This window comes from Ailuropoda melanoleuca, chromosome 4 (assembly GCF_002007445.2).
Source record: "Ailuropoda melanoleuca isolate Jingjing chromosome 4, ASM200744v2, whole genome shotgun sequence".
Classification (NCBI taxonomy): Eukaryota; Metazoa; Chordata; class Mammalia; order Carnivora; family Ursidae; genus Ailuropoda; species Ailuropoda melanoleuca.
In genome coordinates, this window is record NC_048221.1 from 118,150,838 (window position 1) to 118,171,860 (window position 21,023).

Sequence of the window (21,023 nt, forward strand, 5' to 3'; positions counted from 1 at the left end):
TATAATTTTAAAACACTCTCCTTTTATTTACCTATGTTTTAACTGATGTGATGACTTACCTCTCCATCACTGTGGTTTCTCGCATTTTAAGTTTAGTAGGATTCCATTCAAGCAAGATCTTAGGCTAAATACGCAGGCTCTAGTTACAGATAAGGTGGTGTCAGTTTTAGCAAAAAAGAATGGTTTTGAAAAACAGAATAAAACTGAATCACCTTTCTGCCAACATATCATACAGAACCTCGATATAACTGTATATTCTGTGATGGACTGAAGTTAAATTTAAGATTTCATCTGGAGGTGGGATGACGGGGATGGTCCTAGCCCCGAATGAAACGGACTGTAAGGTAATCTCATCTAAGTTCTGCTATGGCAGGTCCCAGGCAATGCCATCATTACAAGGCTTCAATGCAGAGACCAAAATGAGAATATTCCAAGGCCCTGGACACCACAGGACCAGACCCAAGTACGAACACACCACTCAGCTGCTCCTTACCAGTCCCCACGACAGGGCAAGGGAAGATCTCACAGTTGTCTCCCCACCCGGCCCCGGAGGTGCAGCAACATTCTTGTTTGGTGACGTTGGGAGCCAACACATTATCACAGAGACTGGCGTCGTTGAGATTATAGTAGCATTCTTTCTTTTCTTCCTTGGGTTGATCTTCATCTAAGTCTAAATAGAGAGGAGAAAGTAAAAAGAGGACCTCCGGGACCCATCAGATCTGTACCACAACAGAGCAGAAGACACAACGGTAAAAAGGCGGGCGGGGCGGGTCAGCAACATTTCACTTACACAAAGCGGCCTTTTACTTTCAGCGGTGGATTCTACCACTGCAAGATAAAAATGCCCTGGAATCCTGAATTTTGATGGATTTCTAACACACTCCAAGAGTGTAAATCTGTCAAAATCATTTCCTTTTACGTTAACCAATTACTTTATTCTTGTACATTTGGCCGTGACGAGAGTTTCCATATCTGCTTTCTTGCCAAACATAGAGCCGTTCTATATGAGCTATAACACCTACTTAAATCAATGAAAATTTTCCCCAACATTTGACCAGAGATGTGGGGCCACACAAAATATTTAACTCTTAGGTGGTTATTTGAGTCAACCAAGCCCCAATCTTTTCTGAATAGAACAAGGCAGTGTAAGATAACTAGAAAAACACTGCAATAACCTAAATTCTATAAAGTAACCTTTTGTTACTGAAAGTCTACTTCAATTGCTACAAAATAGGGCTTTGAATGAAATAATGAGTACCAGCTAAACCTCAGGGTAGAATTTCAAGGCTGGGTTCTAGTCTGGCTCATGTGTGTTCTAGAGGAATGTATTTTCCAACAGACTCGTTTAACCCTCTGTGAGAAAAGACAAACTGATATGACAGAATACAAACAATGAGAACAAAATCCACCTACTTTCAGATAATAATAATAAATAAATAATGATTTAATCCCATCAGGTTTATAGTCTATGAACAAGAGTGTGCTTTTAAAAAATGATCAATATTTTGAGACGAAACTTGTAAAATAGTCTAATCTCTTCCCTACCATACCCTGTAGAGTTCAAATTACTGCCTATGATTCAGTTAGAGCTTATTAATAGTTTTTACTTTACGCTGTATCAAATAAAAAGCTGACCACTGCCATTGCAATTATTCAGATTAATTCCAATGAAATATTTTCATTAGAGTGCTGCTGTTTGCAGATTCTTAGACACAAAGAAACTACAGGGACAAAGGAAAAACATTTGTCAGTGAGGATAAGGCTTTAATGTCAACACCTACCTTTGTTTTGCAGTTGGTAGACAATTGTATTATTAGGAAAGCTTAATGAGATATTTTCACAATAAGCGTCCTATGTATTTATTTTGGCAGGGCCAGGTTGACTGTGAAAACCAGATTAATATACCAAATAGCAAGTCTTCCTAAAATAAAGTTCATAGAATTCTATCAGAGAAGCTACTATCGTTTCTTTCCTCCTACGGTGAAGAAGACAAGCAAAACGACAAACAAAACTGACGTATACATTACTCTCAAAACACAGAACATCAATGAGAATGTAAAAGATCCCTTTCACACTTGATTCCGGCTAATTCTTAGATCATTCTGTCTTTGACATAATTCAGTCTGGACTCTCCGTTAGCGTTAATAGCTGATGACAAATTCCAACCTAGAATAAGTGTCCAGGAAAAAGCAGAAATGCTGATTTCTACAGCAGTTTATGAATCAGTTTTAAATCATTTCCTTGTGTGTGAAATCAGATAAAACCTGCCACAGCCCTCATCTCCTCTAGCTTTCAAGCGTGCAGAAATGTGCTTTGCCCACATGGATGGAACAGACGACCACCACTTCCTTCTCCTCAGGAGGGGTTCCAAGCTCTTATCCACAGAATTCTCTGGGAAACGTAAGGGCATTTTAAGTTATTGTTAAAATCCGTCATGAGCCCTGTAGAAAACTTTACAAATTTCCCCCCAACACTTGTGAATAAATGGACAGCCTATTACTAGTTCAATTCTGCTCATCTCATTCAGTTGAAATAAAAGAGCAGCTAGCTATTAATGGGTGCATTTAGAAATACAAATCAAAGCAGCCACAAAATTAGTTTGTCAATCAAGTTTACAGTCTGCTAAAAGAGGGCTGAATAATTGATTTCTTCTTGTGCTCAAAGTTCAAAGTATATTATGGTGTTTGTTACAAAATGGAATACCATACAGTAGGGCATCACGAAGATTGCTATATTCATCTGTAATCAGACACCACAGGCTTCTGTATTAGTCAAAAGCTTTACATACTTACATACATATTTATATTTACATATAAATACCATATATATTTAGTGTGTTTTCTACAGTGTTTGTTTTACTCATAGCCCAGAAACTAAGAAATAACATTATCTTTGTTTTCCTTTTTCTTTGGAAGGAAACTCACAAGTTATTGCATAAGGGAAACAACCAATAATATCACTGCATTATTCAGGTTTTTACATTGGTTGTTATAAGTTTTATTTTTTCTCCAAGCAGATTGAAAGTTCAATGTTTACACAGCTGAAATTGGGGGTTAGTCAGGCCCTCATCGGTGTTTGGAAAGAGATGCAAATTCTTTTCAAAAAACAGGTCCACAAAGGTCATTCTGTGAAAAAAGGCAATTTCCCTATCTTTCTAACCTTTAAGTAATGAACTTCCTAGAGCATTTTTCCACTGGGGGAAAACTGAGCACTAAACACAGTGCAATGTGATTTCTTTAGAGAATCTCTGTATGAGTTTAGGTCACTGTTGCCACGGGAGGAATGGTTCTATCACAAAATGATTTTAAGAGATCTAATCAAGGGACATAAAAGTGCCAAGCATGAAAAAGCATGAATTTTATTTTTCTTAAAGATTTTATGAATAAGATTAGCCACACCACATACCTCAAGCCACAGACTTCTAAGAAATAAACTACCTCTCCTCCGGTATTTTCAGATGTCATTTTTCACTTTTATTAAGAGGTTGGCATAACATCTGTGTATAAACAGCAATTTGTGTATTTTAATCCTAGGGTATGGACGGTGAGAAGTCAGTTTCTGGACCTTTTACGTGTGTTTCTGAAGCAGTTTTTACAAAGGCCCTTTCTTGTGACCCACAGAGTAAGTCCGCGAAGCAGACTGCATAGGTTATGAAGCACCCTCACCTTCCAGGAGAGACAATTTAGGTTGGGTCCAAAGTGTCATGCCTACTGCTTTCCCCAAACCTCTTCTTTGGGGCTCAGCTTCTCAGCATCTGAACTAGCATGAGTTTGTTTTGCTTTGCTCCTTTTGATTTCTTTCTCCTCTTTGAGACAAATGGGGACGGGACAGCAGATAATCCTTTCTAGTGGAGGGTGTAGCTATAAGGTCATATACAGGGCCATCATGTTCCCTTGCTCTGAAGAGAAAGTTGTGGGTTGAGTCATATGTGCCACTTATGAAGAGCACATTCTAGAAACGTCTTCTTTCTTCGTTCATCAGAAAGAAGAGGATGTGGTGTTTATTTACACGATTGTTTCCTTCTTTGGTCTAATCTTAGGTTTGCTGTTAGGTTGAGGAAATCTGGAACATTTTTCTAATTAAAGTGGACATGAGCATTTTCAATGGGCTTTTTAAGTGGGTTTTTGCTTTCAATTTCCATTTGCAATGTATTCTGAAGGCCTTTATGAGTTAATCCTCTTCATACCCTTCTGGGACAGTCAGGATTTTGACAATGAGCAAAGAGTAACATCACAAATACTCGGATACAATGCCCTCAAATAAAACACTTTTCAAAGTCTTGAAAAAGACATCAATTTATAAAACTGTAACTATGGTACTGTTCAGCAAATTACTTTCAACACAATCATTCATGAAGCTTTAGTCCCCTTTTTAAAATTTTAAAATTAATACAGACACTGATGTTTTACACCAACTCATGTTTTTATGAGAAAACAATTTCTAGTGTAATATTCCAAGGAGGAATAAAAGAGAACTTGGAAATTCATTTTCTTTCCTTTTTTTCCCCCTAGTTTTCTCTATCAAACACTTGCAAGATGAGAAGTGTGTGTGTGTGTGTGTGTGTGTGTGTGTGTGTGTGTTTGTGTGTGTGTTAAGTGGGATTCAGGAGACAGCCATTGGTGAGTTTCAGAAAGCAAGCATTGACAACAGGAAGGGCCTGGACAGGAAGGGACACAAGTAAAAATGAAGACTGGAAACAGGGGCTAATTAACTTCAATGGCAAAGGTGTGAAAGTCAAAATGGAGATGGGAAAGCCAAGCACAAGAGAAAAAATATATGGGAGAAGATTCCTCCACACAGTTCCTGTCCTTAAAGAAGTTAGGCAGATGGGGAGTCCGGCGCTGACCTAAGCCATACTGCATACGGCCAGGGTAGGCAAGGCTACCATGGAAGGCTGCCTGGAAGAGGTGACATTTGAACCAACTACTTCAAAAATAAATTCTGAAAAATTGGACAGGAAATAAGGTGTGACAGGGGTGAGGAGGAATAAAATGTACAACTGTCCTGAAGTCTGTGTGGGTAGAGCAGGGTGAGGGGAGAGGGGGTCTGCTGAAGGAGTCGGGAAAGGTGACATGGAGAGCCTGAGGATGGCACAAGGATGCAAGGTCATGGGAACAAGTGAAAGCTGAGTTCCTGACTCAGGTAGAGGACAAGGCCACTGTCTGCTGGAAGGCAGTCCACTCAGGGCCTCCGCTTAGAAGGCAGGCAATAAAAACTGGCCAGGGTGAAGGAAGGCTCTTTGTCTTTGTTTCTTTTTCCGGTGAAGAAATAGAAGAGAGTGAGAGAAGCGAGCCTGAGACAGGAACAGGCTGGGGTGAGTGGGGAAAAGAGAAAGCCTATGATTCATGGAGAAAGTACCGGAAACTGGGAAAGTCAGGGCAAAAGCCGGGTGACAGAGGAGCCTCCTGAAGGCAGAATGAAGCCCCACGGGAAAGAAAAATGGGTGTGACTCGCTGAGGCGGGTGAGCAGGGCGCACGTATGGAGGAGGAGAAAAGAGCAGACATCAGAGCAGCAAAAGCCTGGTCATGGTCACAGGGCACCAGGGATTGAGTCCCGCTTCTGGCTCCCTGCTCCGTGGGAAGCCTGCTTCTCCCTCCGCCCCTCCCCCCAACTCATGCTTGTGCTTTCAAATAAATTAATAAGTCAATCAAATCTTAAAAAAAAAAGCCCAGTCGCAACACTGACACACAGGTGTCGTGAGGGCGTGTGAAGATGATTGGGACAGTAAAGCCACATCTGACGTGACAGGTAAAATATCTGGAAATGGTTAAAAGGAAGTGTACAAACCCTTGGTCTTCAGGCCATATTTATGGCAGACACTAGGATCCCACGTGATTTCCAGTGCATCAGTGTGGGTGTCTCCTGGAACCTCAAGAACACGAAATGGCTCCTACACAGGCTGAGTCTGTCACTTGGACCCACTGCTATCAGTTCATTCAAACGTGGACGTCTCTTTACTCAAAACTCAGATATTATTTTGGATACTAGATAGAGCAAGTAAAAAATCTCATGGAAGTAAAAGCACAGTTTGGTAAATCCTTCTATCCTCTGAATGTGGGAAGGAACCTGACCCAACTATTTTTTTCTCCCCCAAACAAATGAGCCTATTTTCCTTAGACTTACCTACATTTATGGTATAGATCCATTACAAACACACAAGAAGACCTCAGTTTTATGGCATTTTACAATGTTTGCATTTTAAATACTGTGTTCTCACTGTCTCTAATTATTTTTCCTACCAAAGGTCTTTTTTTCGAATCAGAAATTATTTTTAAAAAACTCTTTCAATGTTAATTTATTTTACAGGTTAACGAAACACATTAAAAAAAAAAAACCCTACTCCGCTAAATATAACAGTTGAATGATATTATATGTGGTTTCCTTTCTTTAAAAAATATGTACATACATAAAACCTATAGCGGACCTATCTCTCTAGGAAGAGAAGAAGAATGCTGTCTGAGTTCAATTGTCAGAACCGTGAGGATGATTTGCACGTGCCCCTTGACAGCAGGGAAACTCTTTTTTTCTTCTGTTCCACTTGTTACTTAACTAAGCATAGAGAGAAACCATCCCCCCTATACAGAAGTATAGATAGATAATTCCTCATTCAAGTATGCCCCCCCCGTATCTCTGACAAAATATACGAGGGGATACGCTCTCAAATGTCACAGGCAATTTGATTCAAGAGTTCCTGAGTGCCTGCCACAGGTCAGGCACCATGCGTGCTAAGCAGTGAGCAAGGTTACAGGGGATGCAAAAAAGGAGTAAGACAGAGTATCAATCAGTGTCCTGTTGCCCTGATGATGGATTTGAACTTTGGGTGGATTTGATGCTGTAGACAGCAGTAAGCAGTTGAAGCTTGTTGGGATAAGCACCGGGGGTTGTACATGGGTGATGAATCACTAAATTCTACACCTGAAACTAGCGTGCACTGTATATTAACTCACTGGAATTTAAATAACAACTCAGAAGGAAAAAAAACAGTAAAACCAGACTCATGTTTTGCAAACATCAACTGTTGACAACTGCAAGGAGCAGGGATTGATGGGAGAGGCTGGAGGGAAGTCAGGAGGTTACTGCCATGGTCCGGGTAAGTGATGCTGAGGGACTGGTCCGGAGGAGGGAGGAGTGGGGAGAGCTTTGAAGGACACTGTGGAGGTAGAATTGGCAGGATCTTATGAGGGCCTGGATGAATGGCGAGAAAAATTAAGGTATGATGATGTCAGGATTTCCAGTACTGACGTTTGGCAATTAACGAGTGAACACAGGTTGGAGAACGAATGGTAAAGAATTTGATTTTGGATAATTTCGGGCAGATTCCCTTACAAGACACCCTGGGAGAAAGGTTCAATAATAGGCAGCTGGAAATAGGAGTGCGGCCCCAAGGAAAGAGGAGGAGGCAGAAGATATTTACTTGGCAGTGCGTACCACGTAAGTAATAGTTGACTCAGAGAAGAGGATTAAATATCCCCAGAGAAGAATAGAGAGTAAAAAGAGGCCTGAACATGCAACTCCCCAGGACATTATTATTTAAGGAATGGGCAACAGAAAAAGAGTCTGGGACGAGAAAGAAAAAGACCAGAGCAAGAGGAAGGAGGATACAGGGAAGACGAATGTCCTGAAATCAATCAAAGGGGAAAGAAGGGGGAGGGAAGATGGGAAACCACAGTCAATGGTTTCATGAGGAGCGAGCAGTGAGACAAATGGCTTTAGCATGTAGGAGCTCACCGTGGACCCAAGGGAAAGGCGCTTCATGCAGACGAATGAGCATGAGGGCCCGGGATCAAAGGGGAGACAGTCCTGTGGAGGCAGGTGGAGCATGCATGTCCCCAGTAAGAATCTGGAGATCAGCGTGGTGACGGAGACCATCCCTGGATGGTGCCACTGCAGGGGATTTTCATTTCTGATCTATTTTTGTATTTGCCGATTTCTGAGAAGAACGCACATTACTTCAATAATGAAAACAAAACAAAGAAATGAAGTGAAAAGGAAGCCAACTTTTAGAAGAATTTGGTGTCATGGGGTCCTCAGCCTTGAGAAGTGGAATGGTGAAGTGGAAAAGATCTCAGTGTTGGGTTCCTGGCTGGTATTAGCCAAAGGGCCCCAAAGAGAACATTTAGAACTTCTCTCTGGGCCTTGGCTTCCTTACACATAAATACAGGAGCTGGGCTTAGAAAACCATGAGGGTGCTTCCTTGTAGGAGAAGCCTAGGTCCTAGCTTGTGACGTGAGCATAAGCTCTCAAATACGTTAGTGAAAAATGGTATTTAAGGAAACCCTGAAATGAACTCTGTAAAGAACTATTAAATTAGAATGCAAATTATGACTCCAATTTTTTTTTTAAATTTCTGATGTTGCTTATTTGCTTTTCTTCAAGTGAGGAACACCTGTCTCGATGATAACATACATCTTTTTGTGTTCTTTTCCTTGTACCTTCTGTTTAAAAAATAAAACCAGTTCCTACCCCAGAGTCTCCTCCGTGCACCAATCAAGACAGAGAACAGCATTTTGTGGGTAAGGCCTGAGGACTGCAGTTGCCAAGACTACATATTTACTGCTTCCTTTAGAGTGCCCAAGGACATAAAGTTTTTATTGAGCAATTATCACAGGCACTGAGGCTATATTTCATATGCATACCCTCTTACATGTGATGAGTAGCGTGGACATTTTTTAGTTATTTCTGTGGCAGGTGCTTTTAGGCCATGTACAGCAACGTAAATTAGTGGCCAAAGGCCCAGGCAGCGAAAACCATTACGCCAGACCTAAAAAAAATTAGGTGGGAGCCAAGAAGTAGTTTAGAAACAAAAATCCTAGGACATGAATATTCGAAAGTACCTTACAGGTGACCTGGCACAATATCCTACTGGAAGTGGGTGCCCTTCGACCCATGGGTATCCCAGAACAGGTGGGAAACACCCACAAATTCACGACTGTGATCTGCTGTCTCTAGTTATCAGACAAATCTGCATACTGATCTGAAATCTGCCTTCCTGACATCCACGCCTCAGTTCCAGTTCTGTCCTCGGTATGATTCCGAGACAGGTTATTTGCTACTGCTCATTGCTAGACTACCCTCTGTTTGGGGAAACTTCACAGCCAAGTAACCATGTTACAGCCTGTATTGCAAATTCGTCTTTCCTTTCTGAATTACTTTTCAGGAAGGATGAGATCTGAGCTGCTGGTCTATCATATGCAGAATGCTATTAATCTGAATCCTTGTTAAAAACTTTCACTTAAATTTGGTACACCACGTTTTGTTCTATGTAACAGCAGATCTTTTGACTGGAGTAGGAGACAAACTCTTTTAAGTGGCCACCATTTAACCAACTTGTTTCATTAACTAATGTTCTCTTGCCCTCTGAAAAGCACCCTGGGCAATGTCCACAGCAGGTAGAAAGCTCCCAGCCAGTCGGCTGCTCTCGGGTTGGAGCACACCCTTCTGTTCTCACATGTTGAGCAGGATGCTGACCAAGACTCGGCTGTGTTTATCCTCAAAACTTCTGCGCCAGTGTATTAATTGTTGTAATTACATAACTAAACAGTATACAAATCAATAAAATATGCATTAAGAAGAGTTGTTTATAGAACAAGTTCAAGGTTTGGAAAGACTAAAGTTGATTCAGTAAAAACAAAGCAATCAAATTAGGTGTGGATAAGACAACCGTAAAAAAAATTAAGAAAAACTATAAAAATCTAGAGGGATTTTATACTCATTTACTTTGCAGAGGCCTTTAAATTCTTACTCCCTTTAAAGTGGGTGGTGTTGATCATGCATCATAGAGTTTATGCAGGACAAGACATGCAGGACTCTAAGAGTGGACTTCTATTCGAAGAAGATTGGCAAATGAGTGTTCCTTTACATGTTTTAAGTTAAAATTTAAATATTTAAAAAGGATACTATCTTTTTTAGGATTTCCAGCTTCAATCACCTTTTTAAATAGGAGATCAATTACTGGCCCTGATGAAGTCAGGGGGAGAAATCTCCTCCCACAGTGATAGCTGGCCTGTCTCTCAGGACCCTGACAGAGAATTGCTCAGATGAAGATGTCATCATAGACAATCTTAAGACTGCATATCATCAAAGTTTGCCAAGAACTATGCAAATTGAGGTAGAGTAGTCAGAGTTGCCAGGAACTATATAAATTAGTCAGATTATACTGACATGGACCAATAAAAACAACTGGGTATGTACAATAGTTAGCAAAAGCCAGAGAACTATGGGGGGAAATGTGTAAGAAACCATAAATGGAAAGATTAGACATAAAGTTCAGAGGAAAAGAAACTATGGATCCATTGGCAGACAAGATTTATGCAGCTGAGCGTTCAAAACGAAGTTTTTAAAAAAACGCAGGGGAGTACTTAGTGAACTCTGACTGGGAGAACTTTCCAGAAAGAGTTAGTCAGTCGCTGAGAGAGCAACAACACTAAGGGAGGAAAAAAGCAAAGCAAGTGTGAGGGACTTTGTTACAGAAAAACTTAAAAATAGGAGATGAGGAACAAAGCTTACAAAATGAATCACTGTAAAGTTTTAAGAAGCAGTTGATAATGAACTACTCCAGTTCCCCCAAAATGGTTCAGATGGTCTCACGCTCCTATTAAGGTACCATTAATCTCTAAAAAAGAAATGAGCAAGTTTAGGATCTCAGGCATGTACCTCATTCAAATCTATGTAAAGTGAATGAACCATTCTTCGATGTTGCTAAAACATTCTTCCAAAAAAAAAAAAAGATCTAAAAAAAAAAATAGTTAAAAGGTCCACCATTTCAGAACAGATTCTAAAAAGATGAGAAGTAGATATCACTTCAGTGTTTGGATTATAGCTTACTTCCTGTAGTACTCTGCCATTAACTTTTACATATAGGATTTTTTAAAAATTCATAAAATTCTGTGAGGTAAATATAACCTTTCTATTTTATAAGTGAGAAAATAAAACTCATAAAAGGTGAATGATATGCCCAAGCTTACACAGCTGGAAAACAGCAGACCACCATGGTCATTCTAATTTAAAGTATTACAAGAATTTGGAAAACAAAGGAAAAAGCTTACATTTCCATTAATTCCAATAATTATCTTTTTAAATGTCTTCTCTTCTTCCTTCCCACCACAGACTGTAATCGTTTGAAGAGCTTGCTTTGTCACTCAACATTGTACCACACATATTTATCTTGACTACCTAAACTTCACATGAATCATTAGTGACTGTACAATATTATGATCTGTGAATGACTTCAGTCAAAATAATACTGTTGGGTGAGGTGCTCCTTGACAGAACCAAAGACAAATAAGAAAAAGATAGTTACTCAACCAATACTTTTATGGGCCAGCCAGGTTTTTGACTGTGTGCTTGCTTTTGCTATTACAGGAACAAGTGAGATGAAAAGTCTTTTCTCTTTGGCTCATGTGTCACAGTGGTGGTCACTGGAATGCAGAGCAACACCTCCCTCCAAAAACACTTCATCTCGTCCCCTTCACAGACAATGTTTCTGAATTACCATCTTGTGTAATTCAGCACCCCTCTCCTTTCTATATTTAATAATCAAGAAGATATGTGTAGGGGAGAATATTTTTACATTTTATTCCCTATTACTTGCAGAGATGGTTATTTCACACAGAATAAGTGCACCCTGTTGAGAAGTAGTGAGAGCTCTCTTAGAAGCATGGATACAATCACTGAGATTGAGCAAGAAAGTCAAATGGCCAATGTTTCATTTTATTTGGCTCTCAAATGACCATTTGGTCTTTTGCTTTCCTTAAAATACAACCAAGCTATAGCTACATGGCACAAACTAAAAGAGTGATCTAGAAGTTGATTAATTTATCTGGAAAACCATCAGCTCTCCATTTCAATTCATGCCATGACGACACAGACTAAATCAAATTTTAAACGAATGCAAACACAGCCACTCTCTGGGCCAATTTCTGAAAAAACACCTTAACTCTTCCAAGTGGAAGTCTTTGTAGATCCTGAGAGGCCTATATGTTGCTTTTAATTTAGAGAAGTGTCAAGATACGCTTCTCCAAGGGCCAAGAAAGAAAGATTATGCAACCTAATGAGATGATGCCATATTAAACCCTGAGCTGAGGGCTCTCTGAGTTGTAAGCAATTCCCAGCGAATGTTCTCATCATTTTGGATCCTTTACCCTACACATGGCGTCTCTGGGTTGGAAAGCACGATGGAGGCCATCTAGCTCAAAGAGTCATCACTGACCACATCCTAATTCACTGATAAGGCAGGCTCGGAAAGAGCATGGAAGCTTCCAGAGACAGCAGTGTGCCAGGACACTTGATTATCCCTTACCTCACTCCCAGAGTGTGTGGCTCGAACCTGTGCAGGTACAAGTCCCCAAGAGGAGCCCCAGTGACTTACCTCCCGAGGCCCGGGAGCGGCACTGCCCGGTCATGGGGCTGTACTCCTGGTTTTCATCAGCACACACACAGAGGAATGACCCTTCCACGTTCTCACAGAAGGCTTCACCACACACCCCACTGAGCAGCTCACACTCGTTCACATCTGCAAAAGGGAACACAGATGAAGTCAGATGCAAGCCTTCCTCCTGACAGCTGTTTCACCAGCTGTACCAGGGCTAGTGGTGTCTGCTGGTCACAAATGGTCCCCATTGAGCACTCAAACCCTTCTACTTTCCGGAGAAGGGGCTCCTCAAGGCTGGGCTGCACAGTCCTACTTGTGTAAAAGGACCATGAAAACACAAAGCTAAGTTTCCACATTCCAATTCCACTTTAGGGAGGGCCCTGGGATGGTACTGCAAGCAGCGTGTGTACACCCTGACCATTTAATTCTCTCTTCCTTGACTTTTTGACATAACGAGGCCTTAAAACACGTACGGTCCACTCTCACTTTTGCATTCAAGGAAAATTAGCAAACCTGGCACTTCAGAGACAATAACCTTTCTTACATTCATTACAAAATTGTTTTCAACCTATTCATATATCTGAAAACACAGTTTAGTAGCCAAAACATCCATACTTTAACAACCAGAAGCGAGGCTGTGTATACCTTTGGGAAGTGAAGGAAAGACTCCTGTAAATACTCACCAGGTTACATTAATCATTCACATGAAACAAACTATTCCAGTAACTTATCACTGGCTGAGCCTTTAAAAATTCTGTGGGCGTACCACAGTGTCATTTCTATTTTGCTAAGTGTTTTTCATCTGTACTTTATACTTAATTAAAACAAAGCCCAGAAATCTAATGAGTACAGTTTATTCAATATTATGCAAGCACATAGCCCTAAAAAGGGCTAATTCTAATGTTTGACCTTGCCCAATACTACCTATTAACGTGTCTCGTCCAAAGAAATTTTATTAAGGAATGCTCGGTTCAGCAAAGTACTTGACTTTACATCTGAAATGCTCATGTACTTTATGCATTAAACATGTACAAACATCAGCTCTTATGAGCGCACTCTGATATGGTTTATACAAAGTTAAATATTTGAGCAATTATCCAAATCATTCAGGGAAAAAAAAACTTATTTTCACCTGCTATCCCCAGTTAATCGGACAAAAAGTTTATGTATCTTGACTTATTTGGATAATTACCTCAGTTTTCCGTTTCACTTTGTATATAAACAGATATAAACTTAATGAGCTGGGTTTTGCTTATGAAAAGGTATTATAACATGAAGGAAAGCAGAGAGTTGGCATATTTAATCAACCTAAACAGTCATAATTTAGACCAGAAAAATTGACTTTAGAAATTTGCCAGTTCACATTTATCAATTCGGTAAATATCAAAGGGAACTTTCTACTTTCTAACTTGTATTATTTACATGACTCTTGGTATCTCTCCTATGAAAATGAATGTACTCAATCAAAAAGTACTTTCTAGTTTACTTCTGCGGGCCAGGCACTGGGGAAACAATGATGATGCAGGTGGGCCCAACTCCTGCCTTCACAGAGCTTATCGTCGAGCCAGGGAAAACAGCCAGATGACCTCACAGGCCATGATAAGTGCTAAGAATGAAAAGTGCAAGGAAAGCATGGAACAGTGGACCTTCAGGGAAGGGGTGGGTTAGGGAAATGATATTGGAGCCAAGTTCCACCTGAAGGATGAGTAGGTGACAAGGAGCAGAGCTGGCAGGGGGCTGGCAGGGGGTTGGGGGGGCAGGTAGAGGCAGGGTCCAGGTAGAGGAAACAGCGTGGCCAAAGTTTGGTCTCAGGCCTGATTCAACTCTTAAATTCTACAGAACACCCAGCATGAAGTGCATATAGCAGGTGCTCAGTTAACATTTTTGAAAGAGTGAATAAACAGATGAAAGGACACCTGTTGGGTTGGTAAAATGATAACAAATATCCCTCCTCTAAGGGTGGTGTTTGGCGGGCTGAAACAGAGCATCAAGATGGGTTTGGTATGCTCATCTGACTGGTTAGAAGTGAACCTCAATCAGGGGCTCAGGAGCTGATATGGAGTCAGTGGCGAGACATCTGATAGCTCAACAGGTAACAGTTAAAATCTGCTGTGCACCTACAAGAGGCCAACCGTGAGTCCCAGCCAGGGCAGAGAGACGAAGTTCTCAACCACAGGCTCTTGAAGCCTCGGAGAAGGCAGCTGCAGGCTGTCTACACACATGAAGCCCCCAAGTCTATAACTGAATCCACTGAAGGTATTCTGGAAGCAGGAGGAGGGGTCAGCACCGAGCTGGAGAGAGAAAGATGGAGCAGGGACAGCGCCTGGGAAGATGGGGGCAGTCCTCAGGAGGCAGTGGGATGCATCCCTACTCAGGCAAGGGGAGGCTGCGAAGATACTTCCAGCAGAAGGAGCAACCAACAGCCAAATCACTGCACAGCTCTGTGAGCAGCCACAAGCAATTTTATGTCCCTGGAGCATACAAGGTGAAGAAGGAGGTGCTGAGGCTGAGAAGTGGGGGCCAGGTCACATGACCTGTTTAATCAAAATATTTAAGACAATTTTTATTGCCTGCATTTTAGCGCAAAGGAGACTAAAGCAGGAATTGGAACCAGCAACTATGACATGTTATAGTTGGTATATTTGTTAGTATATATGTTAGTATAAAAGTGGTGACTATTCAAGGGGGGGGATTTCATCACTAAACCCCCAAATCGATTTTGCTTTCCCTGTTTCTTCTGGATGGGAAATGAATTGATGCTTTGAATTGCAAATGTTCAAACTCAGAAGTTACGGACTCCCCCTGAGATGGTGTCTGCTATGAAATGAACAGAGTAAGAGTAGGGGCGCCTGGGTGGCACAGTGGTTAAGCGTCTGCCTTCGGCTCAGGGCGTGATCCTGGTGTTATGGGATCAAGCCCCACATCAGGCTCTTCCGCTATGAGCCTGCTTCTTCCTCTCCTCCTCCCCCTGCTTGTGTTCCCTCTCTCGTTGGCTGTCTCCATCTCGGTCGAATAAATAAATAAAATCTTAAAAAAAACAAAACAAAACAGAGTAAGAGTAAACAAAAAGCCTCGTTATCTGGGATGTTGTGAATTTAATAACTTCTTCTTTCCCAGTTCATAACTCTCATTGCAAATGTTTCATAATGCATTTGATTTAAAGAAATCACAGCTGATCAGAAAATGAAATATAAAATGTGCTGTCCATGGGAGCATGTGTTGGGCCCTGTTCTAGGACATCTGATGATATTCAAGATACCTTCCAGCTCCGTCAATCCCAGACAGACTGAAGAAATATAGTTGCACAATCCAAAGCATCATTTTACGGGTGTCATTCCTGGAAAATGAAACTCCTGCCAACAATTTTCCTTAAATGCACTGCCTAAGGAGGTACATCTTGAAGACAGACAAGCCACACCACACACCAGACTACTTCCTGTGCAGGAGGAACGCTGCAGAGGAGCTCCGTATCCACAGCTCAGAGTTTAAACAGATGTTCTTTTTTAATATACATGAAATTCAACGTTCTTCTTCTCTATTTCTTAATGTCCTGAATAATCTCAGAAGCCATCTTTCTGCATATCCCCAAACTGTGTGACAGAAAATTGAATGAGGATGAAAAATTCTATCCAAATTACCTTGCTTACAATCTCTCCTGCTCTTGATAACTCTGATTGCATTTCAATAGGGAGGACGTGAAACATGTTGTGGAAAGAAATCTAAACACTCACCCACACACCCTTGCCCATCCTGTGGGGCCTGAAAGCCCTGATAACAGAGGCAGCGGAAGGAGCCAGCTGTATTGTCACAAAACCCGTGACTGTCACAAACAGTGTTGTTTACACATTCATCAATATCTGCAAAAAAGACATTTAACATCAGACACAAAACACAGACTGACAAACATCAGATATTAATGGATAGACAGAGGTGCTCAACACACCTTGATTAGCATGAGGTGATCATGTTTACACAGAATGAACTTCTAAAACATTTTACATATAAATAAAATGTTTTGATGAAAATGTCTTCATAGACAAATGCTGGGCACTGTGAGAAAACATTTACTTTTCCTCAGGAAATGTTTTCGAACAGAAAGAGCTGCTGTAATTGCCACGGTCAGTGTTTTCTGCCTGCTTCCAACCCTTTATTTCCAAGGAGAGTAACTTCTCCTTCTGGAGAAACCCATGGAAGTATTTTCACCTTTCTGGATCGCGGTCAATGCTCACAGTTCTTTCTGCAAAGGTGGCTCACTCAACCCTATAGATAACCTTGGGCAAATCTCAACAGCATTCCCAGGGGGAGAGGACAGTAGGAGAGGGGGGAGGAGGAGGAGGAAGGGAGGGAGGAGAAAGAGAACCTGATGAGTTCAGCAGCACACCCAGCCAGTCTGACTTATTCACAAGAGAAGACTTCCTGTCACCAAGTTATAGCCACTCAAGGTCCTAAATGTCAGTGCTGCTCCCACTGGTTAGCCAGTGACCGCCTGGTAAATTCATTGTGTTCTCTATAAACTTGAAGATAGTGGTCCCATGCCTTTTTTTCCCAATAAAAATGTTCTCATAAAAGTGATGTCTCGATTATGAAGTTACAAGCAGACTTTGAGATATACTTCTTTATCCTTACAGTGACTAAGTGACTTCGTCGTTTTGTTTCCCTTCCCCTTTTGCTGGTCTCCTACCACACTGCACACTTCCATCTGTCAGATTCTGTCCTCTTTGCCTCTGGGTTACATGCTCCCCAAATACAGGTTTTTGGAGAAACAATTAAGAAAATGCAATTACTGCATCCAAATACATGGGAAGATAACAAATTATTTTTAAAAAATGGTAAGTTAAGTAGCCCTTGACACAATTTAGTTTGGAGGAGTTAATAAAACAGAACTTTCCTCTTCCTCAATTTTTTTTAAAAGTTTTATTTATTTAAGTAATCCCTACACCCAACATGGGGGTCAAACTCACGACCCCAAGGATCAAGAGTCACACGCTCTTGAGCCAGACAGGCAGCCCTGCTCTTTCTAAATTTTTGATGTCGAGTCAGGAAACTTTCCAGAAGAAAAAGAAGAACACAATGATGATTTGGTAGCTGTCCCAATTCCCTTCCTGATTTTCCAACATAATCAAGCGTAAGTTCAGAGACTGTCTCACTTCTGAATTGTAAACTATGAGTGACTACACCCTTTTCTTACTTTTCTCCACTCAAACAAAACTGCCCCTTTTCCTTTCAAGGCCGGGCTCTTTCCCTCCCAGTCTCTCCTCCCTTGAGTCCTACCTGCTCATCCTTCTCTAGCTTCCTCAGTTACTCTTCCCTTCGCTGACTTCAAACGTGTTAAAATCTCTTGGAAAAGCATTCACTTCACTATGTCACCTACTGTGCTTTTCCATCCATTCTACTGTTGCAAAATGTCTCAGAAGAACTATCTACAGGCATTGCCTTTGTTCCCCACGTACCTCATCAGTGAAAAAAAATACTAGTAACCATACTATACTAGTAACATTGGTATGTTCCTAAAACTACTGTGAGGACTCAACAAAATAACATGTATAACGTACTTGAACATTGCCTGGCATGTGACATGCGAAGCCTACAATATGGGCCAACCATTAGTATTACCATTATTCCTTCCCCTGTTCCTTCTTGACTACAAACTCATTTTCTCACTCTTTATTCCATGAAGCTCCTCTGAGAAAGGCCACCAATGGCTGACCTGTTTGTAAATTTGATGATCATTTTCCAGTCAGCCACCATCATCCTTGACCTCCAAAGCGGGCCAACTCCCTCCTTGAACTCTCTCTTTCCACATCCCACGACGGAGTATTATTCTTGTTCAACTTTAAACCATGTTGGCCGGCCCTCATCCTTTTGCAGCCTGAAGATGGGCTCTGCCAGGGCTTGGGCCTCCCTGGAACCTGCTGCTTCCTCAGTGCTGCCCTGTCCCACCCTTTCCAGACAATGTGGACTTCAATTACCACGGTCCTCGGAATGAATCCCAAAGCTTCATCTCCAGCCAGGATCCTTCTTATTCTTAATCATTTCCATTTCATCTTCTGCTCGAATATCAAACTTATCAAGCCTGAAACCAAATTCACTGTATCCTTCCTAAACCACACTTCCTGAGCTTACTGACAAATCTCTCTTATTTCTGTGTGTTTTGCCTCTAGTACTTCAACTTGAACCAAAAAAATCAATGACATTATTTCACATCAGAAAAACTGACTGTCCCCTGCAACATCGAACACAAAGATGACATGCAGTAAATCTGTTCTGATGGATTTCCAACATCAGCATAAGGCTACAATTTATTTACTGATCACAACCATGAGAGCAGTAACTACACAGGATCATCAAATCACTTAACACAGTCCACTACTAATTTTAGACTTCCGGAAATGGGTATTCGTCTAAAAGATTATTCACTGAGCCACAAGATTTAAAGGCTGGAAAGAAACTCAGAAATGCTTCAAATTACCAATTACATACTGATGATATCCCAGTCTTTCTCAAAGGTTGACCTCTGGCCTTTAAAACCATTTATCTGATACTATGGGACAGGCTCATGATAAATGAACTTACTATCAACCTCCTCCTCACCTCACCTCCATTTCTCCTATATTCTTTTCATCAGAGACTCCAACCAGTCACCATAGCTAGAAATCTGGGGGCATGCTTCCCTCTCTTCTCTGTCCTGTCCCTCCCCTATCATACCCTCTTATCTGTCTTCCTCATACTCCTCACACTCCTTATCCCCAGTCTTGCCTCCCTCCCTCTAATCCATTCTCCACCAACTGCAAACCTGTCAGTGACACTCCCTTGTACAGAATAATCAGTATCTCTTCTTGGCTGGAGGACACCAAACACTCTCCTTGGCAGAGCACAGAGTACCCTTCCTCCTCAGGCTCCTGGCTAAACATTCAGCCAGAGTTCTCAGCCAACATTTCCTTCCCAATTTATGTCCCAGTCGTCTCAGTATACCAGAGTTCTTGAAAACCCTATGGTCTTTGATTTCTCACTGACTTGGAACCCTCCACTCCCTCCCTCCACTAGAAAGTATCTCCATTATTTGCTTTGCTCAGAAAGTCCTCCTGGCCCATCAGGAGTCAGCCCAAGGGACACCTCCCAAGTGTCAGACTTCAGGGTCCCTCCTCTCTCTTCCCAGAGCATTTTGCGCCATTGATGTACCCCTCAGGACCACTGTTTGGGGTGGAGAACCTCCAACTGAATCTCACCAGCAACTTAACTCCCTGCTAAAATGAGACGGCAAAGAAGGAGGAAGAAAAACCAGTGCTGAAAATCTGGTGTCTTTTCAGTCCAGATTCTTATAGTAATATCTCTTGCTTTCCTTTTCGTTAATTCTGTGAAGTCACAGAAGATGACGATTTCGTATTAATGACCACCAGCTCAGGAACTGAGAAACTGACCTTAAGGTGAACAAGTCCTGAGACGGTTATGAATTACTGGGCGTCTTGCAGTCTCAGACTTAATGTACCAGTGATTAACACAGAAAGTTTAGATGAGCAATATTTTGGATTTGAATGAATAGGAAAAAATAACGTGGAATGCCTGCTGGAGACTAGCTCTTCAACAACTCATATTTTATGAAAATGATATACTGTAACTCTCAGCAGTTTCATGTTTTCAACAATGAGGTAAGGTAACAGCTGAACAAAAGGACAACATTCCTTTTACTTCTCTAATGACCTGTATAAAACAACATTTTTTCATTAGAATCATCTTTGATGATCTGAGTACTGAGATATTTTTCCATTGTTAGTCTTGTCTATAAAGTTCTGAGACCGGGTATAATTAAGATCAACTCTATAAAAATAAAACTAAATGCAAGAACATTTATCATTATGTGAGAATAAAAGCCCTACCAAGATACAAGCGTCATTAAATGGACAAGTGAACGCCATCTTGTTTTGTTGAAGTTGATTTCTAAATATGAAACTCCATTCTGAATGATGCTAATATGACAGGTTTTTTCTTTGCTTAACGAAGGGGACATTCTATTAGATTACTTAAACTAGTTTTGCTTAGGTATCTGGAAGAGTCACGCATGATATTATCACCAGCCATACTGTCTCCCAGATGAGTGACGAAGAAATGACTTTCCAGAAATCTCTCAGTTGGCAACCCAGATGAATTAGTTATGCTCATGTAAGATTGCTGATTTCTCATGCAAGTTTTTTGCTGTTAATATTTTATAGAGCACGGCAGATATATGTATTATAGATATGGATATAAATTTAAGGAAGAATTATACAGACCAGGGATAGTGGATTACTGATATGAATTCTCTAATAACAAGATTAATATAACCATCAGAAAGCGGAATAGGGCATCATTCTGGATAACTGGAACCACTTGTGGCTCATTTTTAAAGAAGCAATGCTGTCAATGACTACACAGGCCCACATTTTGAAGGTCTTAGCTTTTGACCCATTTGGTAGATCTATTTTCCTTGCCTTTATGCTTTTTACTTGGTATATTTTCTCCACAGACCAAAGCTTTTCAAAACCTACTAATTATTTTCAGGGACTTTACATCTAAGAGCAGAACTCCAACCACATTCCTCAAACTCTCAAATAAACGTATAAGGCCAGATACTTAGTGTCGCCTTCTCACTCAGGTAAAGTGAACTATAAAATAAGG

At 41.0% G+C, this 21,023-nt stretch overlaps 1 protein-coding gene across 5 annotated transcripts in view; it reads right to left on the reverse strand.

Moving 5' to 3' along the window:
• Positions 1-21,023, reverse strand: part of LTBP1 (latent transforming growth factor beta binding protein 1) — a 229,319-nt gene that overhangs the window by 30,881 nt on the left and 177,415 nt on the right. For 3 of the 5 annotated variants that reach the window (XM_034659662.1, XM_011229802.3, XM_011229804.3), the window contains 3 exons: positions 16,103-16,228; positions 12,369-12,512; positions 494-670 (listed from right to left, as the gene is read on the reverse strand). In XM_034659662.1, the coding sequence (XP_034515553.1) occupies positions 494-670; positions 12,369-12,512; positions 16,103-16,228 (447 nt within the window). The remainder of the gene's footprint in view (positions 1-493; positions 671-12,368; positions 12,513-16,102; positions 16,229-21,023) is intronic. The other 2 variants (XM_011229803.3, XM_011229805.3) reach the window with 1 other exon arrangement.